This window comes from Desmodus rotundus, chromosome 6, assembly GCF_022682495.2.
Source record: "Desmodus rotundus isolate HL8 chromosome 6, HLdesRot8A.1, whole genome shotgun sequence".
NCBI classification, from domain to species: Eukaryota; Metazoa; Chordata; class Mammalia; order Chiroptera; family Phyllostomidae; genus Desmodus; species Desmodus rotundus.
In genome coordinates this window covers 118,620,152-118,639,667 of record NC_071392.1, presented here as the reverse complement: position 1 = coordinate 118,639,667, position 19,516 = coordinate 118,620,152, and the positions used below count along the sequence as shown (strand labels likewise).

At 45.8% G+C, this 19,516-nt stretch overlaps 1 protein-coding gene across 4 annotated transcripts in view; it reads left to right on the top strand.

Moving 5' to 3' along the window:
• The window catches only part of SLC23A2 (solute carrier family 23 member 2), a 118,930-nt gene that overhangs the window by 91,097 nt on the left and 8,317 nt on the right, over nt 1–19,516 (top strand). For all 4 annotated transcript variants that reach the window (XM_053926103.1, XM_053926102.1, XM_053926104.1 and 1 more), the window contains 6 exons: nt 4,968–5,088; nt 5,605–5,761; nt 9,060–9,207; nt 10,534–10,639; nt 17,254–17,383; nt 18,515–18,652. In XM_053926103.1, coding sequence (XP_053782078.1) covers nt 4,968–5,088; nt 5,605–5,761; nt 9,060–9,207; nt 10,534–10,639; nt 17,254–17,383; nt 18,515–18,652 — 800 coding nt within the window. The remainder of the gene's footprint in view (nt 1–4,967; nt 5,089–5,604; nt 5,762–9,059; nt 9,208–10,533; nt 10,640–17,253; nt 17,384–18,514; nt 18,653–19,516) is intronic.

The window sequence follows — 19,516 nt, the reverse complement described above, 5'->3', positions numbered from 1 at the left end:
CAACTTTTCTCTACGTATTTGGCAGTTTGTTTCAGAAGCTTTTAAGGAAGTTATTTACTGTTTGACAGATCCATTATGGGCCTAGGAACTTATTGGGAGATACTCAGGCAGGTGTGGGGGGCGAGCAGTCCATCAGTTTCTGTTGCTCCCAGGGCCGCACGGAATGGTAATTGTTAGACAGGACGTGCTACGTCTGTGAGACGGAATGCGGAGCAGCCACTGAGATGCTGGTGCAGAGCTCCATCTGTCCGGTCATGGCAGTAATAGGGGCTACAAGCTGGTTGGGAAGCGGCATGGAAAGCACGATGACACTTTGGGTCAGATGAGGACCTATTTGTGCTCCGAGGGGGAGGGTGATGACAGGCAGTCCTGTCTCCCTCTCCAACCCCAGGATGATCCATAAATATCCCCAAAATGGGAGCCGTTTGGGATTAACAGACCAGAATGCTGCATGGTTGTCACCAGTGACGGGGGCGATAAGTAATCGTAAGGATCTTGTCTTTCTTTTTGCTTCACTTCCCTGTGTAACTTTCCTGCATTTTAGTATGTATTTCTTGAATAAAATTTGTAAGGTAAAAGAAAGGTCAACAAGCAAGCAATAGGTAAAAATGAAGTGGAAAGAGCTAGCTGTGGTGGACAGAGCCTGGCCTAAGGCTCTGGAGCTCAGATACTGGTCCCTTTTCGGGTCAGTCAGGGTGTGTGAACACGGGCACACTCCCCATCTCCTGCCTCTGCTGTGGGACTGCCTGCCCTACCTGCCCCACAGGCCCCTCGTTTTGCCGTGTATAACGTGCTCCCATGTATAGGGCACATCCACATTTTGGGCCCAAACTTTCAGGAAAAAATTCTTTCGTTTTAATTTTTTAATTATATTTATAATTAAAAACTTTTTATTTATATTTAGATACTTGCTATTTTTTGTCTTATAAAGGAATTTTAGCATTTATTTTTGAACACATTATGGTACAAGAAATTTTATGTAACAATAATTACAAAACACAAGAACAGATACAAGGTACAAGAAATTTTTTAAAGAATTAAAAACATTTTTATAGATACAGAATTAGCAGTACCGATGTATAATGCACATCCTTATTTTTCCCTCAAAAATTTGGGCAAAAAAGGTGTACATTATACACAGCAAAATATGGTATATTTGAGGATGAACAGAAATTAGAAGCAGGTGGATTTAACAGTGGGAAGAAAATGGAGTGCCCATCTGTCCAGTCCACTTACTTAATTTGTGCTGCCAGATCTGGGCCTGAGTTCTGTGTATATCCCTTGTCGTTTTTTAAACGTGCTTTGAAAAGTTCACACCACAGAGCAGGTGTAATTGTCAGGTGGGTTGTCACCTGAAATAATGATAAAAATAGCAGACTTGGGACCTTTATGGATCTCAGAGTGTTCACTTTGAAATAAATCAGTAGCATTTTTGTGTATATTTTATTGATTCTGCTATTATAGTTGTCCATATTTTTCCCCTTTGCCCCCCTCTGTCCAGTACTCCCTTTCCCTCCAGCACTCCTCCCTACTCCCAGTTCTTGTCCATGGGTCGTGCACACAAGTTCTTTGGCTTTTCCATTTCCTATACTGTTCTTAACATCCCCCTGTCTATTTTGTACCTGCCAATTATTCTACCTAATCCCTGCACCTTTTCCCCCATCCTTTCCCTTCCCTTTCCCAGCTGATCACCCTCCAAATGATCTCCATCTCTATGATTCTGTTCCTATTCAGGTTGTTTGCTTAGGGTTTTTTGGGTTTTTTTTTCAGTTGTTGATAGTTGTGAATGTGTTGCCCTTTTAATGTTCATAGTTTTGATCTTTTCTTAGATAAGTCCCTTTAACATTTCATGTAATAGTGGCTTGTTGATGATGAATTTTTTAGTTTTTCCTTGTCTGGGAAGCACTTTATCTGCCCTTCCATTCTAAAAGATAGCTTTGCTGGATAGAGTAATGTAGGTCGTAGGTGCTTTTCATCACTTGGAATATTTTTTGCCAGTCCCTTCTTACCTGCAAAGTTTATTTTGAGAAATCAGCTGATAGTCTTATGGGAACTCCCCTGTAGGTAACTCTCTTTTCCTTTTGCTGCTTTTAAGATTCTTTCTTTATCTTTAGCCTTTGGCATTTTAATTATGATGTATCTTGGTGTGGTCTTCTTTGGGTCCAACTTGTTTGGGATTCTCTGTGCTTCCTGGACTTGTATGTCTATTTCCTTCACTAAATTAGGGAAGTTTGCTATCATATTTTTTTCCCAATAAGTTTTCAATTACTTGTTCTTCCTCTTCTCCTTCTGGCATCCCTATGATTCAGATGTTGGCATGTTTGAAGATGTCCCAGAGTCTTCTTATACTGTTCTCATCTTTTTTTAATTCTTGTTTCCTCTTTCTGTTCTGCTTGACTGTTTATTTCTTCCTTATGTTTCAAATCATTGATTTGAATCCTGGCTTCCTTCCCTTCACTGTTGGTTTCCTGTAGATTTTTCTTTATTTCACTTCATGTAACCTTCATTTCTTCCTTTATGCTGTTGCTGCACTCAGTGAGTCCTTTGAGCATCCTGATCACCAGTGTTTTGAACTCTGCATCTCATAGGTTGGTTATCTCCATTTTGTTTGGTTCTTTTTCTGGGGTTCTGTTCTGTTCCTTCATTTGGGCCATATTTCTTTGTCTCCTCAATTTGGCAGCATCCCTGTGTTTGTTTCTGTGTATTAGGTAGAGCTGCTTTGACTCCTTGTCTTAGTAGCATGGCCTATTGCAGAAAAGGCACCTGTAAATTGTGTGGGGTGGAGCCTGAGGATATCACCAGAGCAGAACAACCTGCTTCACCACTTTGTGGCTCTGTGTAGGAGGAGGACTAGGAGAGGGGACTGTGCTGCTGCCTAGCTTCTGGAGGTTTGCCTGGCACTGACCCCATTTCCAGTCACTTTACCCACTACCCTGTATGTGGCTAATGCCCTTCCAGCTGTTGCCTTGGTGCTAAATCCAGGAGTGAGTGGGTTTGAGTACCTTCTAAGATTGTGCAGGCCCTTTAAGGGCCTGACAATCCAGCACTTTCTTCCGCCACCCCAACCCCCACTGATTTTTATAGACAGAAGTTATGGGGGTTTATCTTCCCTGTGCTGGAACCCTGCACTGTGCAGTCTGGCCTGGGGCTGGGATCGCTTGCTCTCAAGATATCCCTCCTGATTTTTATCCACCACACGTGAATGTGGGACTGCCTGTGTCTGTTCTGCTGCCGGCTCTCTGTGCCATACCGCGTCTCCTCATCTCTCTGTTCGTCTCCTTGTCCCTACTCCTTGTACCCGTCTGGATGAATGTGGCCTCCTTAATGTTGGACTTCCATACAGTTCGATTTTCTGGCAGTTCTAGGTATTATTTTTTTTTGAGATTTAGTTGTAATTCTTTTTGTAGTTGTGCAGGGAGGTAACGCATGTCTTCCTACACCTCCATCCTGACCAGAAGTTTAATAGCATTTTTTAAAACATGAAAATTTCATGTTGGTCTGAGTTTAAGCCACTTTTAGTGTCTCTCATTGTTATGCTGTTCTTGTTGTTGTTGTTAAACTTTACTGCCCTAGGGAAATTGGAGTAACTTGAGTACTATTCATGTTTTTAACCTCGAACTGGTACTGGCCTGGTAACTTTGTGGTAGGGCAGAGACCCCCCATCACCAGGCCTGCAAAGCACCCAAGAGGCAGGGAGACAGCGGAGCAGTACAGGCCTGTTCTCCAGCTGGCCGCAGTCTGTACTTCATTAGGAATGTGTCAGTGAAACTTCACTTGACTGGCTGTCAATGGAGCTGATAATTCCTTCTCAGCAGTTGGAACTGTGCCTGGGAACAATTAAGCTTAGCTCTGATGTAGGACCCACTCTTCTGCCAATTCTACCTTGGGTTGTAAGTGAAAGAGTGTGTCCCAATGGATGATGAAACACGTTATGGTGTTTATTGTGTTATGCCTTTATTGTTTCAGTGATGGGAAGCCCTCCCACTACTGCCACACTCAGGACACTGAACCAATGAGCATGTGTCAGGTCCTGCTGTGGGGAAGTCATCTGACATCACTGCCTCCTGTAGCCCTCACTGCAGCTGGGTCAGGGGAGTGGGGCTTAGGGCAAAGGGACTTCTGAGCCAGCCCAGGCTTCCCAGCACTTAGGACCCATATCGCAAAGGGGTTTGGAGTCCAGGCTGTAGGGCTAGCCCCCGGCCCACCTACCTGCAAACTCTAGCCATGTGATCTCGGACTGCGGGCTTTGTCTCTCTGAAGTGGATGATCACAGAAGCCACTGCAAAGGCTGAGATGACGGGTGGGAAGACCTTCACATAATGTCTGACACACAAACCTCAGGAATGTTATTATTAATATTGAATTCTACCGTATATAGCTTTCTTAAAAATTGAAGCTTTTTTCTTTTTAAAGTAATTTATGTTCTTTATAAGTAAATCAAAAAATACAGAAAAGTAGAAGAAAGTTGCATGTTATATTGACACTTGAGGCCAATTCCTGTGAGCATTTTGGACCCCATCTTTACTGTTTGCACGTACATGTGTGCGTGTGTGTGTGCACGCACGCTTGTGCGGTAGTTGCTTGTTTTTAGTTAATTTGTAGCTGTAACTATACTGCTCTATGTAGTATCTGACAGCTTGTCCTTTTCTGTTACAGAGCATGAGCTTTCCCCATCAGTGTGTATATCCTTTGGGTTTTCTTATTCTATTAAGGGACATTTAGCCAAAACATTTACATGGTAACTCTCATTTCTGAATGAAGAAATGCTAAGGAAAAAGGTTCTAATATTTTTTCCAAAAATGGCATTTGCAAAAGATATGATTTCCCAAATAATAGTTAAGAGGACTAGCAGCTTTCTAGAGAAATCAGTTGAACATATGTGATCACTTTGGCATAAAAGCTTTGTGTAATATTTTAAAATGCAGACATACAGCTTTTAAACTAGTTTATTTTCTTTTTCTCCTCAGGACAATTTTCCTAGTATTACTGTTTTCTCAGTATGCCAGAAATGTTAAATTTCCTCTCCCAATTTACAAATCCAAGAAAGGGTGGACTGCATACAAGTTGCAGCTTTTCAAAATGTTCCCTGTGAGTAGTTACATGTTTTTTCTCCCAACAATATTGCTCTTAGTTCATGATGTAAAATGTTTATGTGAAAGGAGGGTTCTAAGCAGGTCTACCGGGGTGGGTGGAGGGGGGACCATGTCTGTGTGGTGACGTTGGGGTACTAATGACCACCCACATTGTTGTGGATTTCAAGTTAAAGTGGTAGAAGCTTCTGACTCTAAAATCCTTTAGGAGGACATTGACTGATCCTGGGATGGGGGAGCTCTGCAGGCACCTTGTCCATTATCTGTATTTTACCAGCCAGACTTAGGGTTAAAGTAACATCAGCTGCATGAAACTGCTCTCTAAATGTGCTTTCATTCGAGGAATGGGTTTTCAGCAGATCTGTTACGGGTTTTTTGAGTGCAGTACTAACAATGGTGGGTTCTGGGGTGTGGTACTCAGACTGTAGAAAAGGCATGTGTTTTGCCAGCAACCACCACCTCTGTAGCCTGACAGAGATGTTTTGGTTTTTTTTTTTTTTTTGGACCACTTCAGATCATCCTGGCCATCCTTGTGTCCTGGCTGCTCTGCTTCATCTTCACAGTGACAGATGTCTTCCCTCCTGACAGCACCAAGTACGGCTTCTATGCTCGGACAGATGCCAGGCAGGGTGTGCTTCTGGTAGCCCCGTGGTTTAAGGTCCCGTACCCATGTAAGTATTCTGGGGGCCAGAGCAGGCAGGAGCTCACAAGGGCAGCTTAGAGGAGTTGGAAGGTAGCAGAAGGCTCTGCAGCAGGAAAAGCCTTCCTTGTCCCTGCAGGTCTTACCATTCTGGTCGTTAGAGCATTCAGCCCCCAAAGAGGAAGGGAGGCCCTGTCACTGGAGGGCCATGATTAACATGCAGAGACAAACCAGCTCCCTTCTCAGATTAACTGGTTGGTTCTTTTGGTTCCACTAGGGTGAAATCCTGGACGACAGGTCTCTCGTGGGGTTTGAGGTCAGGTGGCTGGGATTTAAGGGCAGCAGCTTAGAAATGCAAGTATAGAGCTACACAGGGCTCAAGCACCCAACTTGAGTGGGAGGGGCCTGAAGATTAGCAAGCAAACTGCTCAAGCAGAATGAATTTGTATAATCTTTTAATGGGGAGCTGTAATCTCTTTTTAAATGTGGTCACAGCTATCAAGTAAACTGATATTCACAAATGGGTGGAAGATGGATTTTAAGATTTAAGTATTGGCTAAGTCTTGGTAAAGTGGGGGAGGGCAGTCCCCAATGAGGTATCATTTGGATTCACATTTACCACCTTCTAGATTCTTCCCCCAAAGTGACTCATGTGAACTGAGTGAGTCATGTGACTCATGTGGTTATTGATGCTTGCTGGTTCTGTTGTGAGGACTCTCCTCTGGCATTTGGGGGTTTTAATTAGAACTGAAGCCTGAGCTTAGTCAGGTTGTGCTAATTTATGCCCCTGTTTAGTGATCACATCTTCACATTTCATAATAATGAGGAGAGAAAGCAGGAAAAGCCAAAAATATTAAGATGGGGTCAGAGACAACTGTTGTAAGCATGTTAAATGATGGTGACATTGGCAGTTGTCCCTTCCGTTCCTGACACATTTACAAACACTTTAAAAAGTGTAGTCTTTCTAATAAACACTCTCCTTGGGTCACACAATCTAAGTATGTATTTATGTCTACCTCTTCTTTTTTCAAAAAAATGCATAGTTCATAAATATACATATAAACTGACACAAAATGAGGTTAAAGTCAATTATTGAAGCAGTCAGGGGAGGCCTGGGCAGGGAGACGGGAGGAAGCCCCACAGTGTACGCTGGACAGCCCTCCGCCTGGGCGGGTGGCTCCTGAGATGAGCACACAGGGCAACGCAGGGGGCCCCCTGGAGAGGCAGCTGTGCAGGCGCTGAGAGACTGTGCTGCTCGCCCCCACCCATGACAGCCCTTCGCTGCGTGAGCTGCTCTGGTACCAGAGCGCCCCTGGGAACGGCTACCCCAGAAAGCCAGGAGGATGTAGTCTTAAGTACTCCGATGATTTGGCTTAATTTGGAGATCAGTTTTCATATATGTCTCTGTCATTAGTATGCTAAGAATTACTTGGGTTGGTTGTTAAAATACAGATGTGGGGCCCAAAATGTCAATAGTGCTGAGGTTGAGAACCCCGCTGTAAAGTGACAACATGAATTAAAGGTTCTAGTTAAGGGGAGAGAGATGAAATAACAGTACACAGAGAAGGCGGAAGCCAGCGAGGTTTTAAATGTACATGTAATCTGAAGAAAATGGGCTCTAAAATTTAGAAGATTACACATTTAAAATGTCGAAGTACAATAGATGGAGAATAAACATTTGTATAAATCAAAATTAAGGATGTCAGGCACAAGGGGGAAAATAATAGAAAACGGTAAGAGTAAAGAGACTAGGAAAGTAAAAAACAGTATCTGAAAATTAGTAAATGGCAAATTAAAATAAGAATCCTTCCCCTAAATCAAGACACTAGAATGAAGCCACAACATGACATCAGCAACATGGTAGCCATATAAAGGATTATTTAGAAACTACAAAATGTTGTTTGTTAAAGAAATCACCTGCATGAGAAAAATCCATCCCAAACCCACCTGGAGATGAGATGTTGACTGAGCCCGTCGCTGGTGGACATAGAGCTTCCTGAGCCCTTGTCCGTGAACGCACATCTTGATCCTCTGGCTGTAAGCCTGTGTCCTCTGTCTGCACCCATGGGGTAAAGTGGCCTCAGGTGGGAGCAGTTCTGCTCTCATACACACTCCAGGCATGAGTGTTCTGCTCATCTTTATGTGTTACCTTTTTCTTAAACCTGAGGTTGCTCCCTTTTACCTATGAGACAGAAGCCAAGCGCCTCTTGGTGGCATGTGGAGCCCTTCCTAAACCTGCCTGCCCCGCGCCACACGGGCCCTCTGCTGAGCACCAGCCCATCCCTGTGTGGGTTCTGCCCTCCCGCTGATGCTCAGGCTGCTGCCTGCCCAGGACGCCCTGTCCCCTCAGCTCCTGCTCTCCAGCCCCTCCCTGGACAGGGACTGTCCTCTTCCTGACTTGCACTCATTGTGACCCACTTTGGGTTGCCTTCCTAAGGGGTCTCACCATTACACTGTTCCTGATCATCCCATGTCTGTTCCCAAACTGCCCTGCTGGCCCCACACAGGAGAACACTTTATCTATCCATCTTCCTTTATCCACTGTGCTTTTTAACACAAATGGTTCAGGGGAGGAAGGTCTAGGTACTTTATCAATGAAGTCTGTTCACTTTAACAGTGACTGTTCCTCATGCTACTTTTATTAAATAACGTCTGTGGCTTTGGAAGTCCAAAAGAGAGGTTTTTTTTTTTCTTTAAAGGTACATCTAATGAAGAATTAACTAAACCCAGATACTCAAAATGAAGCTGTTTGGGGACTTCTCTTGGCTTTCTTAAAGGAAACTATTTAATTTTCCATTACTTGGTTCACTAAATGTAAAAGGGCTGCTGTAGCAGTATAGAAGGGTTACCTATACGTTGTACAGCACTTTACTGTTGGGGTTTAAATTTAGCTGGTGACTTTTCACTGTTTTTTTTTAATTTAATGCCACCCCCAGAGCAAGGGCACCAGTAGTTTGTACCACAGTTTTCACAGCAGGGTTAAAAATCCTCCTACAAATTTCTGTCCCAACACAACAGGCTGTTTAAATTGTAATTTAGACACTGGCTTTGAAGCAGGAAGAGAAGGACCAGCCTCTTTCTGCCATACGATTTCTTTTAAATTAGGATGTAGAGCAGACCAATCCTGGTTATGGCCAGTTACATCTGACTCAGGAACTATTCCCAGGCATCCAGCCATTGGGGATGAAGGTTTAAATAAAGTATCCATGAGCTTCAAAATCGGAGTGGATCTTGTGGAGTCCTCAGACGTCCTGAATGACTTAGTGTCTGATAACTTTTGCCCGCCCCTCTAAGAAAGTGAGGATTTCACGTTTGACTTCCTTTCGTAGTTCAGTGGGGACTGCCCACCATCTCCGCAGCTGGTGTCATTGGCATGCTCAGTGCTGTTGTCGCCAGTATTATCGAGTCTATCGGGGACTACTATGCCTGTGCAAGGCTGTCCTGTGCACCACCGCCTCCCATCCATGCAATCAACAGGTACGTTCCCGAGAAAACGAGTTTTTCATCGGGCCCAGCACCTCATTACTCTGCTCTTTGTTTGTCTGATCTTGGAGAAGAAACCAAGAGTTTCGACATAGAGGCAGCCAAGCATCAGAGCTCTTTGTTGGCTCTTTGTCTTTAGATAAGTCACTCTCCTCATTTTGCTCGTTTGTAACACCAAGCAGAACTCTCACCCTTTCTTTCTCATGGTGACAATCATAGTAGACCCTCTCTGAGGCCACTCTAGACCTTAAACTCACCAAAACACATGCCAGACACTGCTGTTGTTCTTTGCTTGGTTTGGGGTCATGGATGAATATCCCCTCTATTTTTTATTTAAGATTTTAATTATTTTTAAAGGAGGGGAAGGGAGGGAGAAAGAGAGGGAGAGAAACATCGTTTGGTTGCATTTTGCATGTGTCTCGACCAGGGATTGAACCCATAACCCAGGTACATGCCCCAAATGGGGATCGAACTGGTGATCCTTCGCCTGTGGGATGACACCCTACCAACTGAGCCACACCAGTTAGGGCTGTCCCCTTTATTCTTGTTTCCCTAACTGCTCTAAGGGATAGATGCTGTGTCATCTATTCACAATTACAATTTATGTAAATAGATAAGAGCAGGAATTAATGAAGTCTTCAGAATCTTGAGGAATTGAACTGTGGCGTTTAGGTTCTCAGCACGCCTGGTCTTTAGTTTCTGGATGCCAGGAGTGAATAGGACTCTGGAGTCTGCAGAGAAGATAAAATGACACAGATCATCCTCACCACCTCGTTCCCACCCAGCTGCTGCCCATCCAAAAGGGATTGCATGCGATGAGATCCAGTGGGCTGGTTTCTTAGCATTTCTTGCATTGGTTCTATTAGGGTTTACAGTCACGCTTTTCTCCAGTTGAGCTGTCGCACATCATTAAAATACTTGTACGTTGATTTCTTTTTAAGAAGTGTCAGTGTTTACGGAATTACAAAGCATGTCCTTCCTGATGGAACTATATATTAGTAGCAAAGGAATCAGATCAGTAGATGGTCCATGTTTGTCTTAGATCCCAGCAAATGGCTCTGTTTCTGGCTAAGATCCTTTAATTTGGAATACTGCTTAAAAACTGTGCCTAATGCATGGTTCATAGAGGTGCTTTCCATAGCTGAGTGAGCACGGTGGTCTGGAGTGGGGCCTGAGACTCTGCATTGCTAACCCCTCCCAATGCATGTGGAGGTGACATATCTGTGGACCAGGCCTTTGGGTCACAGCCATTTAGAGCATATTCCAGAGTGTTCCCCCATTGAATGAATGTTCTTTTTGCCCCATTCCTTTACATTTTAGGGGGATTTTCGTGGAGGGTCTCTCCTGTGTTCTCGATGGCATATTTGGTACTGGGAATGGCTCTACTTCATCCAGTCCCAACATTGGAGTTTTGGGAATTACTAAGGTACAAAACTTTTCTAATTAAATGGTTGGGCCACTAAGTGTTGATCCATTTCATTAATTGGTCTGACCACCTGAGTTCCTCAAGGAAGCCCTACAGTTCTGAGATCGTCTCCCTCATCCCCTTTTTTTGTCGATGGGTATCGATGGGTGGTGGTCTCTGCCCCCTCGGGGCCTGCGGAGGCAGGCACTCGCATGCTAGCCTGCCTTCCTGCATTCTACATGTTTTTATTGGCCACCCCAACCCTGTGCCAGCCTGCTGTTTCAGGCACCTGGGGTACATCCATCAGTGCATAAAAAAGAAAAATACCCCCATCGTTGTGGGGTTTACATTCTAGCAGGGGGAAACAAATAATAAGCAGTAAGCATTCTAAAATGATAGAAACATGGGGCAGGGTGGGAGGATGGGGAGTGAAGGTGAGTGTTAAATGGGGTGGTCAGGCTAAGCCCAGCTGAGACGATGGCCTGGAGCCAAGGTCTGAAGGAGGCAAGGGCAGGAGGGAGCTGTGCAGATGCCTGGCGAGCGGGTGTCAGGCACGGGGGCTGCCAGTGCAAAGCCCTGTTGTGGTAGCAGGCTGGCACGTTGTCGATCAGCAGGAAGGCCAGTTGGGGGCAGGTGGGAGCAGATGGCGTCCTCCAGGTAACTGAGGACCAGGTCACAAGCTCTGGAGGAGGCCAGAGACTGAGTGGAGGGTGTTGCCCAAGGTGGAGGCTCTTTGATCTGGTTTTGTTTTTGTTTCAGTTTTAAGGATGACTTTGGCTGCTATAATGAGAGTAGACCCTGGCAGGTGGGGGAGGAGGTGGAAACAGAAGACCAGTTAGGAGATGGCATTAGTTCTAGATGAGAGATGATACCACTTGTTAGAGAAAAAAAAAAAAATTGATCTTCTAGTAAAGAATTGGTTTTGCACCAAAACCCTTCTCTGTTACGTTTCAGTTGTAAAGCGAGTGGATTAGACAAGCCATCCAAGTTATTCAGGTTGAATGGGGCCTGCGACCTGTTGCCCCTTCTCCTCGCCCACCTTCAAACACAGACACGCGACCCTGGGGCTCCCCACCTCACACAGTTCAGCCTCTGTGCGAAGGCACTTGCTTCTAGGCCTTTCAAATGTGTTACTAATAAATAAACTTTATATCCCTGTCGCTTTAGGGCAGCGATTTTCAACCTTTTTCATCTCATGGCTCATATAAACTGATGACTAAAATTCTGCAACACACCAAAAAATACATATTTTGCCAATCTGACCAAAAAAATGGGCATAATTTTGATTCATTCACACCAGACAGCTATTGTTGTGTTTGCTGTTGTCATTTTTTAATTTGACAACCTAAGGGAATACAGGTCAGTGCCTCTGACTAAATACAATTAAGTATTGCATGTTTGAAAATTCTTGCGGCACACTGGTTGAGTGAAAACCGCTGCTCTAGGCCAAAGTGTGCTGTTCGCGGGATTTCAGTAGAGCAGCTTGGCCCCTGGCCCTTTTACGCTGTGCAGCTAGAGCCTATCAGAGTGGGTTCACCGTCCTGGACACCTGCATGGGTCACAGGTCTCCCTCACCTGAGCCCTGTGTCCTGAGATCTTCGGAGTAGGCTGGAGCCTTCTAGAACCGTTTCACGTCTGTGAAATGAGAAACCCTCCCCCTAGGTCTCTGAGGCTCGGTAGCCAGATAACGAGAAACCCAATACTAACTAAGTTTGGTTAATGTTGGCTCTAAATCCAGGTGAGAGGGAGCAGGTCACCCACAGCACAGGCCTGAAGTCGGTTTGCCAGTAAGCTGTCGGTGCCAGCACAGAGCTCAGCCTCGGGTGTGCAGATGGCGCCACCTGCTGCCTGGTACTCTGGCACAGGGCACGTGAGGGCTGCTGATGGCACCTCCTCGGGTCCTGTTGCTGCTGGTGGTGAGAACTGGATGCTGAGAATGCAGAGTGGGGCATAAGCCACTTGCTCTTTAAGCAGTCTGCTGCATGAACCTGTAGACATGTGACTGATGTGAAGTAACGTCAATGTAAAATTGTTGGAGATAGAGGGGCTCTTAGAGGAAGACAGTTCGATAAGCCAGCTCCCTTTCTGCGCCCCTTTGAAACACGCCAGGGGCAGGGTCGCTGTAGGGAGTAAGTGGTGCTGCTCACTGAAGTTCCCTTCTAAAACAGGACCAGGGTGGTCTGGGAAATAATTATTTTTATTTCAGTTTGAATGGTGCCAACTTACTCTGAAAGGCAGCCTGCCAGGGCTTTTTAATGAGCTAAATTGATTTTCCTTCTGAATCCCTTTGGATCCCTTTCCCCAAGCAGAGGCTGCATCCATTGGGGGCATTGTCATCCCTGGAATCAGTTTTCATGCCTTGTGCAGATGGTGTAACCCAGCCATTTACACAGCTGTGTTGGGTGGGAAGTGGGACTTGGAGCAGAAATTTCTCAGGGTCCTGGGCCATGCAGCTGGTGGGAGATCCTGTCCAAAAGAAAGGCACGAGTTATGGGCTGTGTTCTGCCTCTTGTCCAGCTGAAGAATGTGGGAAAAGTCACTTTCTTGAGTAGAACTGAGGTCTGAAATCTGACAGATCTAGAGCTAGATCTGTATTGTCCAATACGGTAGTCAGTAGCCACATGTGGCTCTTTAAGTTTACATTAGTTAAAACAAAAAATTTATTCCCTCAGTCACACTAGCCACATGTCAGGAGCTCCATAGTCACTTGTGGCTAGTAGCCACCATAGATCAGCAGGTACAGGATGTTTTCATCAGTACAGAAAGTTCTATCTAATGGCTCTGGCATGGGTCATTATATCAGAATTCCCAGAGCATATGGAAAGAGGGTGATCTGTGGCTCTTCCAGAGAATCTGCCTCCCATTTCCTGGCACCTCTCATCTTCGCTATTCTTTATCCAGTTGTGGCATTCTGTGTCTGTGGAACTTCTAATCTGCTTGATCAGGAGTGCAGGCAGCTCACCCCACTGTGTTTTGAAGTTCTGAGGGGTCAGACTGCACCTGCAGGGCTTCTCTGCTGCGGGTGTACCAGTGTCTGTCCCACAGAGAGGGGCAGACCTGGGGGAAGTGGCCACTTGGGGTTCCAGCCCTGGCTCCATCACTTTCTTCCAGTGTGACATCATGTCTCCAAGGCTCCATGCCCTTGTCAACAAGATAGCATGCAAGGCATTGGAACTAATAACTTGATATGAAGCACTTAGCAGAGTCCAGCATATGGTGGGTCCTCAGTAAGCTATAGATATCATCTTCATATGATATTGTCCAATGAACTCAAAAAGAGTTTGGAGGCTTTGGCTGGAAATAAATGATAAAGATTTATTCAGGGGTCTTAGAGTTTGCAAAGTAGGGATACAGCTAAGCAAAAACCCAGAAGCTTTCTAAAAAAGAGAAAAATTAAGAGTTCTTACAGTAAAAAGTACAGCCTTGGGAATTATCAGTCCCGCTCCCCCCACCCACCCCCAGTGGTCCAAGATGGTTATCAGTCAGATGGCAGGAAGTCAGAAGGTGCCAGAGGGCACAGTCACACCTGATGGTCAGGAGAATGGATGTCAGGTGGTCTGAATAGGAGTCCTTCAGGGCGTAATCAGAGGGTTGTCTGGAGGTCTGGTGTATGTCCAGATGCATATACTGGCATTGACGCAGCACTGAAAAGTTCAAAAATTTAAGTTCCTGGGCTAATTGGAACAGGAATAGAATCGTTTTCCTCGTGCCTCAACAAACTTGATTTTAGTAATTTAGCAGGTCAACTATTGTGGCTGCATTTTATTTCTTCATCTATTCCTCAATGCTTAACAGTAAGTTTATTTCTAGAGAGTAAACACCGTGTCCCTGGCTGTAGATCTCCTTGGGGGTGTCTAGAGGAAGATCATCTCCTCTGCTGCATCCCACACGTTGATAGCCTTTGGGAAGTGAGAAACAGTGGCCCTAGAAGCAGAGCCAAAGTTCAGAAAGGAGGTCAGCAGGGACTTGGGCAGCGGGTTAGGAGACACAAGGCTCCGGTCAGCACTGGAAGGCAGGGGTTTCAGAGCTATGTTTGGAACATAGGTGTATAGTAGGCACGCGGTTCATACTCCTTGAACACAAGAATGGCCTCATTGCAGCTTGTGTTTTGTTGTTGTTGTTGTTGTTGTTTGGGGGGGGGGTTTTGACAGCACCTAAGGCAGATCAGCCTTCCATGCCTGGTTTTCATACAGGATTTGTTGTTTCAGGCATCCCTGGGACCATGCCTGGCTCTCCCCCACACACCGAACAGGACTGCCTGACCCTGCTGGGAGGCGGTCTTTGCAAAGGTGTTTCCCTCGGGCTGTATGCTCTTCCTCCAGTGAGCCCTTTTTTTATCCCTCAGACCATCCCTGGGACCCCTCTTCAACTCTTCCGCTTCTCTTCCCACTGGGCTCTACACAGAGTAGAGCAATCGCAAAAGTACAAGAATTTCATCATAAGCTTATGACTTATTCATCTTTGTATCTGCCTCCCATCCCCGATCTAACAAGTGCTGGTCACATAGTAGGTCCTTTAAAATGTTTGCTGAAAAATGAGCCATTTAGAAATGAAAGGCTTCCTTATCATGTAATACAGCCAAGCATAGACCATTTTTACCGGATTTGCCAGTTTCCTGGTCTTGTTCGCCGCTTCCCTGCACTTGGTGCTGTGTGGGAGGAGCCGTGGGTGGAAACAGTGGGGCCTGGGTGCCAGTCTAAGGTGACGGATCCTAGCCACACAGCAGTCTGCACAGCAGGATTCCCAATCAGCTGATCCTCAGGTCCCTAGAGAAGCTGCTGGAAGGACGCTCTAGACCAGCCCCATCCAGCAGAACACTGTGCAGTGGGGTACTTGGGTGGCCCCACATGGGGGCCACCAGCCACAGGTGCATGTGGAGCACTTGTAACGTGACAAGTGCAACTGAGGGACTGGGTCTTACATTTCATTTCACTTTAATTGACTTAAGCGTAAGTAGTCATCCTCTCCTCACTGTAAGTCATGCTTAAAGCCCTGTGGACACTCACTCCCCCAGACATTCTGGAACCTCTTTTATGTCCTTTGGATGTTTTCCTGGGAAAGACAGCACAAAGTGGTGGCCAGGATGCAAGATTCTTGAACCCAGTGCCAGCTCCACCTCCCACTACCTGGGTGCTGTGGGCTGGGTGGAAACTTCTAGAAGGTAGGGATCAAGTTTAACAGATACAGTTGAGACAATGTTGAAGTGATGAGTGCTGCTGCTGAAGCCCGGAGCAGGGGTGGGGGGGGTGGGTGTGGGTTGCGGGAGGGGGATGTAACCTTAGTATCAAGGAAGGCTTTGCAGAGGTCGCATTTGGATAGTGGTTTTTTTTTTTTTTTTAAGATTTTATTTATTTTATTTTTAGACAGAGGGGAAGGGAGGGGGAAAAGAAGGAGAGAAATATCAGTGCATCAGGTTGCCTCTCGCATGCCCCCTACTAGGCACCTGGCCCACAACCCAGGCATGTGCCCTGACTGGGAATCAAACAGGTGACCCTTTGGTTCACAGGCCATGGGTAGTGTTTTGAAGGATGTGTCTGGGAACCAGCAGGAGGGGGATGTGGAAAAGGGTGTTTCAGACAGACAGGCCTGGGCCTGCCTGGTACCTTGAGGGACAGGCAGTAAGCCCCCAGCATGACTGGGGCAGGGCAGGGAGCTCACCGGTGGGCTTGGCTCCCTCGGGAAGAACCTGAGAAGTGTGTTTTAATTCACAAGCAGCAGGGGACTTATATAGAGAACTGACCTCCCAAATCAGTGTGTTAGAAAGGTCCTTCTACCATAGGATAGATGGACCAAGGAAAGGCCAGAGGCAGCAGGCCCAGGTGGGAGGCTATCAAAGAGCCTCATGCATGTCAGGTGCTGTTCAAACTATTTTATACGTCTTCCTATTTAATCTTTAAAGCAAAACTGTGAGGTTTAGAGTTACAAGGATGGGGATCCTGCAACCCAGAGAGGTTAAGTAGCTTGCCAGGTCACGTGGGCAGAGGTGGAGTGGGGATGCCAGCCAGGCAGCAGGGCTCGAGCATTCTGCACCTTGTCCTCTAGGCTGTGCCACCTTAATGGGAAAGACACCATGAGGAGAGGAGGTTCCAGAAACATTTGGGGGTTTTGTCTGATTCGGGGTCTAGGGAAGATGGAGTATTGAGGCTAACGTGCATTGGGGTGAGTTAACTTGGTGAGTGAGGGGTGATGTCAGAAACCCAGAAGAGAAGCAGACACAAAGGGTAGCTTTTGCATCTTGCGTATGAGACACTCGAAGGTCATCCCAGCCAGTGACTGCAGGCGTTAAACCCGGGACCTGAGTGCAGGAGCAGGTCCACACTGAGGTGACAGCATTCAGGGCTCAGAGAAGCAGACTGAGTCCTGGCCAGGCCCCTTTTTCCCCCAAGTCAAGGGGAGGAGAAGGGGACCAACAGGAATGAGGAAAGGTGATGGGAATCTTTTTACTCTGGGTGCTTTATAGTAATTTATAGTACTCGTGCACTGAGATCGGTCCTCATCATGAAATGAGACTGATTCCTCTTAACTAAAAATTTTAAAAGTAATAGAGATTTTGATTGAGGGTTTTGTCACATTTGCCCTGAAAGGCCTGGAGAATTCGTGTTCAACTGAACCTCTGCCTCTGGTGTGTCCTGCAGGTCGGCAGCCGCCGGGTGATACAGTATGGGGCGGCCCTCATGCTCGCCCTGGGCATGATCGGGAAGTTCAGCGCCCTCTTCGCCTCCCTTCCGGATCCGGTGCTTGGTGCTCTCTTCTGTACTCTCTTCGGTAAAGTTCCATTTTCCTCTCAGGCTCATTTTATTTCTTCCCGTTTGCTAATTTTTCATAGGGATTATGGGTTTTTGCTAAATCTCTTCAGTAAGATTAGGGGTAACAATTTCTATTTTAAAATACAAAAGGAGCCTGATGCCCCCTTTCATGGTGCCAGAGACATGCCAGGTCAGGGCGTTTGCAGCAGGGCCGAGACCTCTAGAGTCGGGACCTGGCCGGGCGGGGTGGGCCAAGGACCAGCACCTCCGACCAGTGCCCTCTTACACGGTCACCAGGGAGCAGAGGCCAGGGTAGCTAAGTGTCGAGAGCGCCGCACTCTTCTGCAGCCTGGACTTTGGAGGGTTTGGGGGTAGATGTAGGGTCGAAGGCCTCTCCCTTTAGCAGTTCAGGGGTCAGCAGGAAATTCAGAACCGCAAGATGTTTGGACTCAGCAGGGCTGAATCTGTTTCACCCAGAGAAGAGCGGGTGGGCCCTTTGGCTGAACATTGCTGAGAATTGCATACATATGCTTATAAACTTTACAAAGCTACTCTAAAAAATAATACAAAAGGATGGGCCTTCAAAACATACAACCCTACGTTACTCTCTCAGTTGAATTTATGTTGTAGGTACAACCAAAGGTAAAATATTTGGTCTAGGAAACATAAGATGACATGTAATCTTTTAAATTGGTTTTCAATTGGTGATTTAACTCAACCTATCTTACCTTCTGAATATAGCTGTTTAAGACAGACCATTTTTACGACGGGACTCTGTTCTGTCTCTGTGCCACTTAGTTGTCATCATCAGGGACCAGATATTTGGGTGGGTTTCCCAATTTAATAGAAATGTTTGCATAGAGGTTTCAAGGAGGAACCAATATCCTTAGTTTTTTGGCTGGTCTGGAGAAAGCCTTACAGCAGTGTGACGCTTATGCCCCTGAATAAGCCCAGCAACCCAGGTGGTCCCATCCGACACCCTCCTGCCACTTGTACCCCCCATCCTGTCGCTGCACTGGTCTTCTGACTTGTTTCTGGTGGGAGAAAGGACACTGTAGGGAGTCTGCCTTCGACAGCTGTGAGTCATCCATCATCTCTGAGCTCATCCTTGTGTGTTATTGGAACTTGCTATCTGGTGTTTTCTCCCCAGGAATGATCACAGCGGTTGGACTCTCTAACCTGCAGTTCATTGATTTAAATTCTTCCCGGAACCTCTTTGTGCTTGGATTTTCAATCTTCTTTGGGCTGGTTCTTCCAAGTTACCTCCGACAGAACCCTCTTGTCACAGGTAGGGACACGGACCCTGAACCTCGGGGGGGTAGTTAGAACCACAGCCACCAGTTTCCGAACAGCTCATCGCCAGACAGAGGGGATTTGGAACTTCAGGAATTGTCTTGGTGAATGTTCATCTGTGTGTTTCATTTGAATCTCACTTTGCTGCCATTTATCTGGAGCCTTTTGCACTCCCACGTGAGCTGGCGTGTGTGTGTAACATGGGTGTTCAGGTCTCTCTACCTCTTTCCTCCCACCAGGACCTTCTCCTGCAGGAGAATGCCTCTGTGAAAAACCTTTTGACTTCTCAGACTAAGGCTGTATTAAAGTGTATAATTTCTTGAAACTCTATAGACTTTGAAATACTTGTTTTTCTACGGGGATTATAGCTACTTTGAATTCAAGGTTAACCTTTTAGACTCCCTCTTTTAATTCCCCAATGTCATGAAGAGTGAAAAAGGGGGAACCATCTTAAGAAATAGCTGTTGCTGCTGACATTTTATGTAGAATTGGGAACCATTTTTTGAAGTGAAATTCACATAACATAAAATTGACCATTTTAAAATTCAGTGGCATTTTAGGACATTCACAATGTTACAACTACCACCTAATGTCTAGTTTTTAAAACAATCTCATTACCCAAAAATAAAATCCCATAACCATTAAGAAGTTATTCCCTATTGTTCCTCTTCTCCCAGCCCCTGGCAACCACCAGTCTGCCCTGTTTTTACGAATTTAGCTGTTCTGTATATTTCGTATAAATGGAATCCTGTAATGTGCGAGTTTTTGCGCCTGCCTTCCTGCACTCAGCATAATGTTTACAAGATTCACCCATGATATAGCATAAGTATTTCATTCCTTTAATAGGATGAAGTGAAAT